The sequence below is a fragment of the Macaca thibetana genome, chromosome 9, assembly GCF_024542745.1.
Source record: "Macaca thibetana thibetana isolate TM-01 chromosome 9, ASM2454274v1, whole genome shotgun sequence".
In the NCBI taxonomy this organism is placed as follows: Eukaryota; Metazoa; Chordata; class Mammalia; order Primates; family Cercopithecidae; genus Macaca; species Macaca thibetana.
This window is the reverse complement of record NC_065586.1, coordinates 44380361-44396821: the sequence shown is the minus strand read 5'-3', so window position 1 is coordinate 44396821 and position 16461 is coordinate 44380361. Positions and strand designations below refer to the sequence as shown.

The window sequence follows — 16461 nt, the reverse complement described above, 5'->3', positions numbered from 1 at the left end:
TTCCCCAGGTAACCTCAGAGCTCATTCCAACATATTTTACTCATCCCATATTACTAATGAATGTTATGTCACCATACAGGCATGTGAGCTTGTGACTCCATATTTAAGTGTTACTATTATAAGTGAACCTTGATACTCATCTTTGTTTCCCGAACCCTGTCCTCTTCCCGATAATGGAGGCATAATGACCCTGTTGTTGAACATGTGGGCTTTCAAGTCAAAGAGATCAAGGCTCAAGTCCTGGCTGCATCACTTATTTATTAGTTGTGTGCTGTTGAGCAAATTACCAACTATTGCTGAACCTCAGTTACCCATAAAGTAGAGTTAATAGCATTTCGAGGAGAAACCATGAGGGTAAGACAAGACAATGATTATAAAGTCCACAGCTCATGGAAAGTAGACATTATTCCCATTACTTTTCCACCAGCCTCCAGGGTACTTACTGCACATGGACTGAAGCATTTGAGATTCCTGTCACCACGATTCCCCAAACTGCTGACACAATCTGCTACTCTGGATCCCTGGAGCCCACCTCTGGCAAACCCTGTAGAGGCAGAATATTATAGGCTTCTCATAATTTCCTTAATATTAATATTATTTTATTAAGTCCTACATGCCTACAAAACATTGTTTCTATTACGTTCCGACTAATAAAACCTTGCCAGAGCCAGAGTGCTCAGCCTTCTTAATTCAGAGTTGGTGGTGGAAAGAAAGATGGGGAAGATGGGAGATTCTTCTCAGGTGTAGTGCAGAACAAATCTAACCTGAGATGCAGCTTGAGAACATTTACTAGAATATAGGCCCTTGTGTAAGAAGATAAGCTTGTAAGCACTCTGTTCTGAATTTTATAACTATAAAACAGTGTTCTTTAAGGTTTTCCACGAAGTTCCCCCTTGGAAATAACAGAACCTAAAATGTTATGCCACTTCTGGAATGTGGCTGTTAACATCAAAGCCTTATGCATGTATTGGTTCTCATTGAAATCATACCCTGCCTGGGCTCTGAGACTCCTGAGTACAAACAAAAGAGTCCCGAACTCCCATGTGTGATGGAGCTCAACTCTATACCTGACTCTCTTCATTTTTGGCCCAAAGAAAATTAATTAAGATGATTTGGAATATTCTTTGTTCCAAAGCAATGCACACAAGGGATTTTGAATTGTCACTTCTGCTCAGAAAGGCCATGTCCCTGTGGTGTGGGGTCTTGTCTTACTGATCCCCAGCCTCTTTATTAGTTAGACTCTGATTGGAAGGGGTGATCTGTGTTGTAGCTGGGGCTGGGTGAATCAGGTTGACAGCTATGTGTGCCTCTCCTAAGTTGTTGTCACCTGGTAGCTTCAGCCTTGTGAGTTTTGAGATTTGACAATGGGCATTGTCTTGTGCATCAGACTCCCTCAGAGCTACTTCTTTGGCATCTTCTTCCCAGAGAAGAACTTCTCGTTAGCCCGTTTGGTTTTCTCTCATATCTGACTCCTCCAAACACAGAGCACTGAACTTTCCCCTATCCCTGTCATTGTTTATACTTGAATCTGCAGTAACTGCTAGGCAAGCACAAAGGTGGGCTTGGTTTGTGGTACAGTGAATCCCAGCCCCACGGCCTCTTGAGGTGAAGAGTGGCTGCAGGAGTGCTAACCTACTCAACATTTTGGCTACTGTCTAGGTAATAAGGAAGAACCCAATGGAATCTCAACAAACTGGAACCCAAAAAGGGAGCTGCCCTGAGGGGAAGAGTGAGAAATGGGATTCTCACCCAGAACAGCAGGTTCCCTCCTCACCTACGGTTCTTCACTCTTCTTGTTAGGTCAAGGAATTCTTAGCCAAGGCACGTTGAAGGGTGTTTCAGTCCTGATTTAGGGTCAGCTCCTTCCAACCTAGCCTTTTCCCCTTTTCTTTTATTTCTTTTTAATATCACCCTATTCTTTCTTTGACCTGTACTAACCAACGTGTATATTAGAAATGAGGCTAAGAGATGAAATGATGCCTTAGGTTCCAACACTAGCAAGGGCCAAGAGTCTTAGCAAGAGCCAAGACTTAAACTCAGGCACCCTGATGCCCAGGTGAGCAGTTGCTTTCACTGATAATAGCTAGGTAATATCCTACAGGTTCTAACTAGCTAGCCAGACATTCTGTTCAGTGTTTACATGTCCTCACAATAACGCTGTGATGTAGGTAGTATTTTTATCCCAGCTTTATAAATGAGGAAAGAGAGGTTTAGAGATGTTGCATAACTTGGCCAAAGTCCCCCAGTTGTCAGCTGGGAGCAGAACGTTACCAGGGCAGTCTGCTGTAGCTCTGCATTATTAACCACTGGATGTTCTTGCTCAGTGCTGGGGTTCCTAGGATGGGGCAGATCTGGTTTTTCTTTCCTTATTTCATGACTCACTGGACAATGGCTTTGCCTGGTTAAGACCTTACCTTTCCCTTGGGCTCAGAAAGAATGTCACCCCCGCACATAAGATGTTTAGATTGCTGACTCTAGGATGTTGCAGATAAGGAGGAAGTTTTATTTCATCACATGGAAGCAACACAGAGCCAATGACTTCTGTGGTGTGCAGGGTAGTGTTTTTTAAGAAAGATTCAATAGACTGTTGTTCTTTTCCTGCCAAGAGCCTTGGGGTTTGGTCTTTTCAGAACCTTTCCCATCGTATGATCTCACACCAAGTGAAGAAGGTGTTCTTCTAGCAATCATGGGAAGGTGCTAGTTTTGGGGGAAGAAAAGCACTTGAGGTCCTCATATTGCACAGAGATATCCTGTAATAATAGAAATAGGGAAATCTAGAGCTACAGAAGTAGCCACTAAGGTTTATTCATAGAATGTGGACTTTGAGAGAAAGCAGAAAGTAAAATAGAGAATCTTCAGCAATTAATGTAAAATCTATCAATGTCTGAGATAGACAACCTGGGAGGTGGGGCCACATTGGAGAAAAGGGAAATATGTGGATGTGGTAGATTAGAGGTGCTGTGAATGGGCTCACACTCTTCCCTTCAAGAGGTGAGATCTTCATCCCTTCCCCCTTGAATCTAGATGGATTTGTATTGACTGGGCTAATGGAACAGGGCAGAAGAGATATTTCCAGACATCAGCCTCAAGAGGCTCACAGCTTCTTCTGCCTCTCACTTGGCATACTCACTCCTAGAGTCTAGCTGCCATGTTGTGAGGAAACCCAAGTAGTTCTGAGTGAACACCTGTGTAGAGAGGATCCAAGGCCCTGACCTTGAGGCTGCACTTGCTGCTGACTGCCAGCGCCGTCTGGCCAGCCCTGTGAGCATACCCACCATCTTGGAAGTGGATCTCTTAGCTCCCATTAGCTGTCCTAGCAGAGTGGAGCACAGAAAATGTGTCTCTGCTGAGCCCTGCCCACATTGCAGATCCATGAGCAAAATAAATGATTGTTATTATTTTAAGCCACTGAATTTAGGGGTGGTTTGTCATGCACAACAGGTAACTGGAAAAGTGGGTAACACAAGAAGGAATACATCCATTTCCTAGTACGGAGGGATTGAAATGAACACTAACTTAGTTGTATTTAGAGGTGAGTGTATTTTGGTGTTTGTGTGTGTGCATATGTGCACATTCCTAGGCTGACTAGTCAGCCAGTGGTGCAGAGTTTATGATGTTGAGTATGATTGATCATTCTTGTAAAAACCAAGTGTGGATCTAACTGATAATTGAAGAAAGATAAACACTGTTAAATAAAATAGCAAAGATGACCAACAATTATTTTTAAGTGTGGTGTCCAGAGGGGAGAGTAAGGGTAAATACCCCTCTTTATCCACTCCTCACTCTACCCCATCTTGGAGTGGGACCTGCAACATGGTTTATTCCAATCTTGGGGAAATAACACTTTTGCTGTTTTGTTATTTTAGCAAAGTTTTGATGCACTGTTTTTTGTTTTTGTTTTTGTTTTTGTTTTTTAACAGAGGAGAGGGTCCACTGCATCACACTCGCAGGGAAACTTCATGCAAAGTCTCAGAAATGCTTTGAGCTCCCTTAAAGACAAACCTGACAAACTCTGCAGTAATGGAGGAATAATGACATTTTGTTCATGCTGGAATACCAACCATGTTCTCTTTGTCATTCAAAAGCTGGGTTTTTCCTCTCATCTCCCCTAGAGCTTTGCCATTCTTTATTTTCCTTTGGAGACCAGAGCATCATTTTCTTTCTCTTTCTTCCATGTGAAGGGACAGCCATGAGGCATGATGGTGCAGCTTAGATAATGTTAGCAAATAAAAGTTTTTAAAAATATTGAGCAATATTCTCCCAGCATGTAAATCCCAGTTTGGGAAAAAATTAGGGCCTTTTGGAAGCTGCCTTAACTCTTTGGGGTCCCCATGGTACCATTCAGTAAATGATTGGCTCTGTGCATCAAACAGCACCCCGGTGGCCTGAAAGAGTTAATGCAGCTTCCAGAAGTGCCCATTGAGGTCCCAGGAAGGAATCTGGGCCTTGGGAGATCTGGCTCAGAGTACAATTACTGTTCAGCTCACAGTGGCCCAGTTTGCTTTATTGTGGAGTGCCTCCTGGAGTCCCACTGCTCCAGAGACGATATAGATGCTTCTGAGTCAACTGCCTGCAAATTGGTCTTTGAGGGGTTTGTCAGTGCAGGGAGGAGTTGCAGGGATTTGTTAGAAATACATTGTAGCAGAGTTCTCATTTCTAGGGAAGGAAATCATCTTGCCACAGAAATTCCAAGCCAAAAGGATGGACTTTTTCTCTCCAGGGATTAACATGTCTGAGTGGCAGCTGGCTTGCAGGTGGCAGCCATAAGTTTCGTAGACGTGCCAATGCTACTTTGGGTATGTGCATGTGTGTGTGAAATAATTCAAACCCTGACTCTGCCACTTAACTGATTTCTCTTAAACTCCGGCTAAGCCTCAGTTTCTGTAAAGTGGGCATAATAATAGTACAAACCTCAAAGGCCTGTTTTGAGGATTAGTGGAGCTAATGCATGGAAGTGTAATGCATAGTGTAAGTGTTTAGCATGGCACTGAGGCCCAAAACATTTAGTCATTGTTACTGCGTATCATGGGTTTCATATTCGTTTCATTCACTTATCAAGTATGTGTTGGAGGTCTGCTATGTCCAACAGTGTTTAACAGTAATCTAGCATTTTGGTTGTTTTAGCAAAGTTCTAACCCACTACTTTAAAAAAATTCACATAAGCAAACGCCAACCAAGTCTATTTATAGGGTAGAAAAAAATTCAGATCCACGTAAAATTTTGCTCAAAACACATGAGTACTCACAAACCAACATATAACAAATAAAACATTTCAGATAAACTAAGCTCCCTGTGTACACATTCTATAGATCGTTCCCCTCCCTTTTCCTCCAATGGGGTTCTCTCTCTTGAATTTGGGGTGCCTCATTCCCTGGGTGGATGTTCATTTCTATTAGCTACATATACAGCCATCAGTAACATTCAATCTAGTCTTACAGGTTTTTATAGACTCATACTGTAATATACTTTGACAACTTGCTTTTTCCACTCAACATTCTATCTCTGGGATTCATTCATGTTGATGCATCTAGCTCTATTTCTTGTTCAGTACTATATAGTACCCTATTATATAAATATACGACAAATTATTCATTGTCTTATCAATGTATATTCAGTAGTTTTTTCCCCAGTTTTTCACAGCCACAAATAATGCCACACAAATGTTTCGTGTTCAGTACATGTGCCAAAATTTCTTTAGGGAATACACCTAGGAGTGAAATTGCCAGGTGGTAGAGTGTGTGCCCCTGTAACTTTGTTGGATCAGGTTAAACCCTTCTTCAAAAGGTTCTTCCAACTGATACTCTGTAAGTAGCACATGGGGGTTCCAGGATCCCTCCCATTCTCCTACATTTGGTATTGTCAGGTATTTCATTTTTGTCCACCCGAAAAGTATAAAATATTGAGGTTTCAATGTCCACTTTATGGATCATTAATAATTTGTTATTTATTTCATCTTATATAAATGACCTGCTTTTTCAGTTGTCTATTCTGTTCTTTTTTAAAAAGCAGGTTGTTTTTGTCTTATCTATTTTTAGTGATCTGGATACTAATCCTCTGTCAGTGGCATGCATTGTGAATATTTTCTCCCAGTTTGTGGCTTGCCTTTTCACTTTGTTTATAGTATCTTTCAATAAAGGGAAGATTTTAAAAGGCTTTTGTTTTTAACAAACATAATGCCACAGCAAGACACACATTAAAAATGTTTTTCCTCTTGGGTTTTGAAGCCCTCCTTATCTTTCCTAAATGGAAGAGCTCAGATTAAAAAAGAACTCATTCAGGTCTTCGAGTACGAGCTTAAGTGAAAGTGGGTGGTGGGTGGTGCTGAGTAGAAGCAGGGCAGCAAAACTGCCTTCCATGGAGGCCATGGATGCCCGGAATGTGCGCAGCAGCTGGCCTTCCTGGTGGGAAGCAGGGACAGGGAATCTCTCGAGAACTCAAGTCCTGGACCAAGGGCAGTCCCTCCACTCTGACCATTGGTCTGGAATGAGCCCTTCTTATCGCAGGACTAGGAAACTTAGCTAGTCCTGCTTAGCCAGTTCTACAACACAGTAGAAGAAAGAGAAAAGGCCATCTGCCCAACGACTTGGCTGAAAAGCAGACTTACGAACAGGGCTACTACAGAAATAGGGAGTAAATTCTGAAATGAGTCTGGCATTCCAAACAGAATTTTAAAACTCCTGACTTCTACTAAATAGTATCCTGATAATAAGGGGAAAAGTCTGCAGAAAAAGGTGATTAGGTGGGATAGAAATACAGAAAGGGCAGATAAGAAAGCATTTTAAGGAAATTGAAAAAGAGGAGATTACAAACAACAAGCTGGACTAGAGAAGAATCTTTTAAGCCTGGAACTAAGCCAGAAATTTTAAGAATAGATTGAGAAATTTGATTTCATGGGAATTTCAGATTTCTGTGTAGCAAAACCAAACAACAGCAAATTAAAAGACAAAATGACAAACTCAAAATAACTGAAGTTATATTATGGCCCATCTAACATTTTTTAGGTACAAAGAGCTCTTTTAAATAAATAATAGTAAAATCCCTAATAAAGTTATAGGGTAAGAAAAGAAACAGGCAATCAAGAAACCCGATAAAGGTTATCCACCCTAGGAATCAAAAGGTTGCCACTGAGATGAGATATTTTTTCGCTTCTAAGTTTTTCATTAAGGATGAAAGAGCACAGCGATGCTCAGTGTTGCCGAGGGTGTGGAGAAACCTGTCCGCTCATGGGAGGCCTGGAGAGTCTCATCTGGTTAACTTTGTCTGGAAGCCGAGTTAGAAATATGTACCAAAGTACTAGAAAATAAATCACACCCTTTAACTTGCAAGCCCACTTTTTGGAATTTATCTAAAGGAAGTAATTGAATGACTAAAACTGGGATATCTATACAGGATTTGAAACTGTATATGAGGAACAACAGGAGGGGCTGGATGAGGGCCGAGGAAGGGAGAAATCTGGAGAGGCGGTCCTGGTTCTCCCACAGGGACAGCGGGCGCCTGGCAGGGCCATCCACCGATACCAGATGCAGCAAGCTGTGGGGAAGGTGGTGGACTGGGCTCTGTGTGTTTGAGGTCTTAGGGGCTCGTGTTGAAGGGGATGTCTGGGCAGTTAGAGAATCTGGACGTATTGGTGTAGGGATGGTGGTTGAGGCTGTGAGGGTGAGTGTCGTGGTGGCCTTTTGTATACACCTGGTAAAGGAATTCGAGCTGTCAGCTTGGGCCGGTGAAGGGCAGCATGGCGGGTGGTGCTCATGCCCTGCTTGTGGCATTGCCATCTCTGACCAAGTCCCATCTGTTGCTTCAGGCTTGGGAACACTCCGTGGGGATCATCTGCTTTCCCAGTCTCCAGAGGCTGGCTGAAGATGTGTCTGACCAGCTTGCCCAACAACTCCAGAAGGCCCTTGTTGGGAAGCCTGCGGGTAAGAATACGGAGGTGCTGGCAGACCCTCTACAGAGAGCAGTGCAGCCCTGCACACCCTCCCTGGTCTCTCTGGCCCCTCTCTGCTTTCACGTGGAGCTACAGTGTTGCCTGCCAAAGAGAAGTGGGCCCCACTTTGCCACTGAGTGCCTTGGGGACCAATGGAAACGCAGGAGGAGGGAAGAGGGGTCAGGGAGCTCTGCTACTTCTGGGACACAGACATAGACAAACAAACACACACACTGCACACAATACATTATACACGGACACACAGACACACTACACACAGATGCTACACATGCACAGACACTACACACAGATGTTATACACAGATACACACAGACACACAGAGATACAGAGACACATACACATATACTACACACACAGACACATACAGAGACCACACACAGAAACTACACACAGACACACACTCTACGCATGCAGACACACCCAGAAACATGCTACACACAGAGATACATATAGGCACACACACACACCCAGAAACACTGCAACACAGACACACACACACAACACACAGGGGACCATGGTCTCTCAGAGGAAGTGCTAGGATTGAAGATGCACCTGTGTGTTCAGTGGAGCTCTTGGTCCTGAAAAGATACAGAGGCCAAAGTGTGCATCTCTTGTGGGGCCTCCTGACTTGCATTCTTCCCCTCATGTGTGCTGATCCCTGGAGGCAGGGCAGAATTTCACAGTGGCTGAGGGCCGAGGGTCAGGAGGAAATTCTAAGGGGAAGAAATTGCTCAGCATGGTATAGATTTCAGGAATTCTTGCAACATAAGGGACTGTGTGATCCAGGAAGTAGGGGAAGATTCAGGATTGTGGGGAGTCTGATAGCCAAGGAGCTTGTTCTCACTCATTGGCAATCAGGAACCACTGATGGTTGCTAAACAGGGACGGTGGCACGAAAAAGGCTGTCTTCCAAGGAGATTAGTCTGGCAAGGTGTGGAACGTTTGGTAGAGACGCAGGTGGCCTTGGGGATGTGTAGGAAAGATGCCGAAGTCCTCTACAGATGCTCAGGCACATGTCCTGGGAAGAGGGGGCCCTGGATGGAGGGGAAGCTGGGTGGGCAGGTCGTTGTATGCCCTCCTGGTGACACTTTCTTCCAGAGCAAGCTCGGTTGGCAGCTGGACAGTTGCTGTGGTGGAAGGGGGACGTGGATCAGGATGGCCACTTGCTCCTGAAGTCAGTGTACGTGCTCACGGGGACAGACTCGGTGAGTTTCAGGCCATCGGCCTCTGCCCTGGGCACTGCTCATCCAGGTGCAGAGGGAGGTCTAGCACAGAGTGGTGGCATGTCCCAAAAGGGTCATTCGTTTCATAAAACAGATTTATTATTTCTCCTCCGTCCTCCCCTTCTGGTGTAGAACATGGACTTCAGAGTCTGAAATTCCCACCTTCCCACTTGACAAGCTGTATGTAACTGTGGCCAGATTGCTTTCCCTTTCTGCCCCTTGGTTGCATTTCTAATTTTAGGATTGGGGGTAATAACGCCTCTTTTCTGGGGTTAGTGTGGGATTGATAATGGCTGATGTTTATTGACTATTTCTTACCTGTGGGGCAAGGCTGGGTGTGTCCAAGACATTATCAGTTAATCCTCCCAAGGACCCTATGAGTCAGATCACGGTGATACCAGTGAGTGATGAGAATGTGGGCTTACCTACGCTGTGCACCTGCAGTCTGTCTGATTCCAGAAGCCATGCTCTGAGCCACTGTTCTTTATTTCTTCCTGTTACAGTCAGCCTGAACAACGTGCCCTGTAGGTACCTGTCCTGCCCTCACCCAGAGATGAGGGCTGTCCTCTTTCTTCCCTTCCCACCCATACCCACCGTGTGCCAGGAACACAGCAGGGAATCAGGGTGGCTGCTGTCCTCAGTGTAACTTCTCCAAATTCTTCCAGTTTCTACCTGCTACCCAGTTCCAAAGCTGCTTCACTAGATGAACCCAGACATGAGATGGGCATTTGCAGCCATGCTTGGAGGGGTGATAGGAGCATATCACACAGCCCTTGTCTGGGGCCAGGGGGTGGTACCTGATCTGGGAAGTTAACTGAAGGGAGGACCTCCTGACTCTTCTTCAAGTAAACTGCCTGCACCACTGTCAGGCACAGCCGTCTGAAGCATAGCACGAGGGCTCATCACATCTGCCCCTGGGGAAGGACTCTCTGCAGTCTAGGTGGTGACACATCAACCTAAGGGCTTGCTTTTCATTGCCTGTGCATGATGCATTGGGAGTGAGGTGGGGGAAGGACAGGGAGAGCTGCCCTGAGGGGGTCAAGGTTAATAAGGTGTCAAATACATGGAGGACAGTATCTTGCACTGTAAACCCTTACGGCCAAGGCTAGGACTAGCAGCCTGCATCTAGTCCTGATCCTGGCCCAGATTATACATTTGTCCTTCTCTTTCTCTGACTTCTCCATCATGTCTGTCAGGTTAACCAATGGAGTGGGAAGTTGCATGGACAGCATTCCATAGATTGACCCCACAGGTGCTCACATGTGCGCATGCACACACACACGTGCACACACACATGCACACATGCACGCACATGCACACACACATGCACACATGCACGCACATGCACACACAGAGGGTGCAGCTGCAGTAATCCTGGTGGAGCTGCAGGCAAAGCCCCAGGAAGAAAGATCCCAGGAAGCTCCTGGCAGGCTGGTCTCCATCTCTGCAGACTTCCTGTCCTCTTGGCCTCTGTCTGGCAGCCCTGAGCTGTTTAGTTGAGTTGCTGGCTGTCTGATTGTCAGTCATCACCTATTGTGCTGTTTGGACCTTGACGAGATCTGTCTGGGATCTAGATGAGAGGGTGGGGAGGGGCCTGATTAGGTCCTCACCACTGTTGTTCACACACATATTATCAACTTCACCTCTGGACTGCTTTCCCTTCCTAATCATGAGGCCCTGGGCCACAGTCACCCAGTATGATTTGCTAGGAAGCCGTTGTATTCTAATTTATACAGTTCCTCCCCTTTCCCCTCCTTTCCACCCTTCCTTTCCTCCCTCCCTTCCTTCCTTCCTTCCTTCCTTCCTTCCTTCCTTCCTTCCTTCCTTCCTTCCTTCCTTCCTTCCTTCCTTCCTTCCTTCCTTCCTTCCTCTGTGAATCTTATAAAGGAGCTATGGAGCACATAGTAGGCACTTTATATAAAATTAATCTTCACAGCCACCCTAGGTGCATTCTCTGGTTGTCAGCATTTCACACTTGAGGATTGGAGCCCAGAGGGACTGTCCCACGGCCTCACTGAAATCGCTGCAGGGGCCTGATCCTGGGTCTGGACTGACCTGCTTCTGCTGCCTTGCTGCCTGGGTTCACGTGTGCTCTTCTCTTGCAGGAGACGCTGGGCAGGGTTGCTGAGTCTGGGCTTCCAGCCCTGCTCCTACAGTGCCTTTACCTCTTCTTTGTCTTTCCTCTGGACAAAGATGAGCTTTTTGAGAGTGATCTTCAAGTTCAAAGGATGTTCGTGCAGGTGAGTTCGAAGAGGGCCTCCAACTCCCTGGGTCAAAACTTCATTTCGGGGACAGACTCTTCAATGCTTCCCGGAGATGATTTTATCTTTCTCAGCCCAGGTTCCTGAACTCCGCTGTTCTCCCAGAGGGTCTAAGCTTCCCTTTCCCTCCCCCTCACCTCCCTCATGCTCTGCATGGCATACATGGTTGGAAAATAAATTGCTTCCTCTTCTCTGCACCTCATCGTGTCCCTGTAGCACTGTCCCCTCCCTTGCTGTCTCCCAGAAACGTGGTCCCCTGCCCCTGCACTTGGCTTCCCTGCACCCATCCAGCTCCCCTCCTCAGTCTGCATTCTCGAATCCTGCCCATCCTCCCTGGGATCTGGAACCTCCTCTTCAGCCCCTTCTCCTCTGTTAACAAGCACAGTCTGCCCCAGTAGCAAAACAGTAGCCAAAATTTTCTAAGTGTAAGTTTTGTATCCACCCCTGTGCCATGGTCTCACATGGGTCACCTCCAGGAGTACTCTCTGCCATCCCAGTATGTGAGTAGTGCTGTAATCCTGGGCCCATACAAATTGAGGAATGGTGAGTGAGCATGGGGTCTGGGGTCATAGAAGTCTTGGATGGGGCTGGGATTGGCACCCTTGAGTAAACTTGAGTTTACGTGTTCTTGGTGCCTCTTCCCTCCTCTCAGAAGACGTCTCAGGCCTCTAAGCATCAAATGCAATTTCCTTCTCTCATTCCCCATCTTTCCTCTTCTGTTTGACTGACTAACTTCTCACTTCTTTCCCCTGCCCACTTCCGGGCAGTTTCTGCTTTCTCAGCTTCTGACATGCTGAGCTCTCCAGATAACCCTTCCTGCTCCCTGAGCTTGCAGGGGAGGGTACGGAGGACCGTGTGGCCCAGAAGGATACGGAGGACTGTGGGGCCCATTGCTGTGTGTCCAGTGTCTGCAATGTCTCACACAGAGCAGGTGCTTGTGACTGTTCAGTAAAGTCCCAAATGCAGCTGTCCATGGTACACACATGTCCACATTGGCATCCACATTAGACGAATTCCCAAGTCCATTCCTCATTTCCAGAGGGTAGTGCATGAGTTCTGGCAGGTTCCATTAACGGTGGGTTACCTCTGAGTTGCATTTGTGGAAATGTAGGAGTCATCTGCTTTTATGTCAATCATATTCTAAGTGGAGGCCAGGACGCTGCACCAGGCACTTTCACAAATGTTTACTGTGTGGCTTTTAGGTGCCCTGAAGGGAAGTAGTGCAGGGTCTGTCTTTGAGGTCTTCTGGGTATTGGACAGAAGGTGTGCCACAGGGAATAGACCATACCTGCATTGCTCAAGGGTTTCTGTTACTTCATTTCACAAAAATATACGGAGCCCCTACTGTGCGCAGCTCTATGCCAGACAGACGGATACTGCAGCAAGCATAGGGCTTCACTTTGAAAGGTGACAGAAGGGTGAAGAAGCCAAACAAGGGGTAAACAATCCAGGAATAAGTGTGTAGTTAGCAAGTTAAAAAGTAGAGATGAGGCTTTGCTCTGTTGCCCAAGCAGCAGAGCAGCAGTCAGCAAGTTTTTAAGTGCTATGTAGGTAAAGCCAAGGGTGTGTTGGGCAATGATGGCAAGAGGCCCTGATTTGTATGAGAGAATCAGTGGAGTCTATTCTGAGGGCATGGCATGTAACCAGAGAGCTGAGGGTTGTCAGGGTCCGAGGAGGTAGCCTGGCCTGGTGGGGTGGAGGAAGTGGAGAGGAGCAGAGAAATGGCCATGCAAGCCCAGGGACAGGTTAGACCTTGGTCACATGGCCACACCTACCTGCAAGGGAGGCAGGGAAATGGGACCTGCAGCTGTGGTCCATGATGCCCAGCTTCTCTATGTATCAGACTAGAAGGGGCAAATGCCTTCATTCCCATGGAAGGAGCTTGTGATATTTGCCACACTGGCAGCAGGTCCTGTTGGACCACCAAAAGCCCAGGGGAGAGCTGCAGTGGATAAAGTGAGTGAGAAGGCAGTGCTAGTCCATGCAGGATGCTATGGGCCCTGCTATGGTGCTGGGATTTTATCCCAAGTGGAGAGGGAGGTTTTGCAAGTCCCTCTGTTAGCCATTAGGAAAAGGGATTGGCAGGAACAAGGAACCCAGTTAGGAGGCTGTATGCTCACCCTCGTGGTTTCATGCAGAAGTAGAGTCTGAGTGTCAACAAATAATTCTGAAACACTTCCCTTTTTAAATAGCACAGGGTCCTGTTAATTCTATACCTTAATTGTGGGTGACACTTTTTGGTATCCCCATTAAAAACACACAAAGTCAATTACTTCTTTATTATTCTGATTTGGAAGGGATAACAATTATTTGTAGAGGGTTGATGCCGTCAGATTTGAGCCCCAGGTCCTGCCACCCTTTCGTAGGGGCTCTGTTGACCCTGCTGGTCTGGGGTAGAGGGTGACCCCATTCAATCCTGTCCTTCCCACTGACACATGCCCATCAGTGCTCCAGAGAAGTAGGGAACAAATCCATCCCAGGAAGGAGACTTCCTAACCAGGTCTCATTGGCTGTTTATCTTCTTGTTTTTCAGATGTTGCTCAATATTTGCAGTGACTCTCAGGGCCTGGAGGGACTCCTCTCAGGAAGTGAGCTGCAGTCTCTGCTGATTGCCACGACCTGCCTTCGGGAGCACAGCTGCTGCTTCTGGAAGGAACCCACCTTCTGCGTGCTAAGGGCAATCTCCAAGGCCCAGAACCTCAGCATCATCCAGTACCTGCAGGGTATGGCCCGGGAGACTAGGTGTGGGCTGTGGACCACGCAAGGGCTTCCCTTGAACTCAGAGCAAAGGCTGAGGGCCCACTTTCTACAATGAGACCTGGGATGCTCTTGCAGCCTCTGTATAGAATTTTGGGACCAAAGAAGAGAAGAATGAGCAGCCATGTCCAGTAGATAATTCTACATGGCTTGGCTCCCTTCATGAAAGTGCTTTTCTTGTTCGTTTTGCTGCTCCATTGGAGGGAGGAGGGAAAGAGGATCTCACTGTGCACATACTACCCATCAGACACTGTGCTGGGCCTGTTTGTACACTATCTTGCTTGTTTCTTTGAGATGGCTATTAATGCCATTTTGGAATGGGGAAAATAGACATTAAGAGCAGTAGAAGAATTTTTCAGGGCTATTCAGCAGGTGAGGAAGAGAATGCACTTTCAAACTTAAAAATGCCTGATTCCAGCACCCTCATTTTTACCCTGGGAACTATGTGTAGGGGTTAAGGCCAAAGACTCTGGAGCCAGACAGCCAGGACTGGACTCCAGCTCTGTCCTCATAGCTGAGTGATCTCAGGCACTTAACCACTGGGGTGCCTCAGTTCTCTCATCTGTAAAATGGGGATAATAATACTGCTGATCTTACTGGGTTGTTGTGATTCTTTGCGGTTCTTCTGAGTCCTCGCAGCTGAGAAGCTGAGCTTGCATTATCTCGAGTTCTCATAGGTACTTTTTCTGATCCACTGGATTGGCTTCCCCAGCACTCAGAGGAGGCTTCTCTCAATGAGAGATTTCTAAAAACAGTGACCCATCCAAATGCAAATCTGACGACCTCTCTTTTCAGACTCAAATCTTCCCCTGGCTCCACACCACTCTGGTGGGGTAGCCAGTAAGCCCCATGGCCTGCCTCCTAGGAATGGGCCACACCCTCCTTCCTCTCTGTGGGCCACACTTCAGTGTTCCAATCTTCCGGCTTCTTCAGTATCCAAAGCACCCCATCTTTTCACCCGCTGCCTCCTCACACGTTCATACATCCTCCCCTGCACTTTTCATTAAGCTGATTTCTGCTCAGCTCCAGCACTACCTTGTTAAGATCTGAGATGAGCTCAGGTCTTGCATTTTACATCTCACTACCTAATGGACCTGGACTCTCCCTCTTGCTGAGAATTAGGGACAGAGGGCTGAGGGACTGCCTTCCTCTCCTGTGCCACCTGCTGGGCTTGCAGAGTGTGGCTGTCAGGGTAGCACTTTCTCTGGGGCAGTCTTCTTGATCCAAGAGCCAGCAGAACATGTTTTGGATTAATTCCCATTCATGTCTTGACATATTGTTTGGAGTAGGGGAGGTAGGTCGACCATGGCAGGAAAGCTCTTGCTTCCAAGCTCAGCAGGTCTCTCCTGTGCTTCCCTCCTCCAGCGACAGACTGTGTCAGGCTGTCCCTCCAGAACCTCTTCAGGCTCACGGACACTCTCCCCGCCCCTGAGGTGAGCGAGGCTGTAAGCCTGATCCTGGGATTTGTGAAGGACTCCTACCCCGTCTCCTCGGCTCTGTTCCTGGAGTTTGAGAATTCAGAGGGCTATCCTCTGCTGCTCAAAGTGTTACTTCGGTAAGTGGCTGTGTTTGGTACGGGGAGAGCACAGGACCACCAAAGCCTCAGTCTTCGGAATCACTGGGGTGCTTTGGAGAAAAATAGATAGAGCTCCACAGAGCATGGCCAGAGAGACCTCTTCTTTGAAAAAGTGATTCATTGTGCAGACACGCATGGGGACCACTTCTTTAGAGAATCAGTAGTTTTACAAAGTTTACTTGTAGGCACCTGTCACCTGCATGCTTGTTGGCCTGATTTTCTCCATTCAGAACCCAAACAGAAGCCCCGTCTGTTGGAGGGCTTCTGGCACTGCTGTAAGCTGCCCTGCCTATGTGCTTGGAGGACTGGAAAGGTCTGGAAATGAATCACCCTCAGGACCAGCTGTTCACCAATGGCTGAAGGAGCCAACGGGTGCATACCTAGCACAGCTGCCTTTGGGTGGGCTTGCTCTGCGTGGCCTCCAGAGCTCCCCAGATGGATTATCTCCAGTGGCCCCATGAGGCGCTTGCTTGCTAATGCTCTTGGACTGGTTTCCTTCCCTTCCCTGTCTCACGTGGCCTGTCTCCTACTGGTGTTTTCTGGGATCAACTCCTAAGTGAACTACCTCTTTCTCAATTCCTTGAAAGATGGGAAACCCAAGCTCAGACACTGTTCAGCAGGGGCTGGGCTGGCTCCTCCTTGCCTTCCTTTCTGCCTTCCTGTATCATCTTCGAGTGGGGTCCAGGGATTAGAGAGAGC

General features: G+C 46.9%; 1 protein-coding gene across 9 annotated transcripts in view; it reads left to right on the top strand.

The window, feature by feature from the left end:
• The window catches only part of WDFY4 (WDFY family member 4), a 295757-nt gene that overhangs the window by 27324 nt on the left and 251972 nt on the right, over positions 1 to 16461 (top strand). For all 9 annotated transcript variants that reach the window (XM_050805477.1, XM_050805483.1, XM_050805485.1 and 6 more), the window contains 5 exons: positions 7802 to 7916; positions 9044 to 9150; positions 11274 to 11408; positions 13963 to 14152; positions 15552 to 15741. In XM_050805477.1, the coding sequence (XP_050661434.1) occupies positions 7802 to 7916; positions 9044 to 9150; positions 11274 to 11408; positions 13963 to 14152; positions 15552 to 15741 (737 nt within the window). The remainder of the gene's footprint in view (positions 1 to 7801; positions 7917 to 9043; positions 9151 to 11273; positions 11409 to 13962; positions 14153 to 15551; positions 15742 to 16461) is intronic.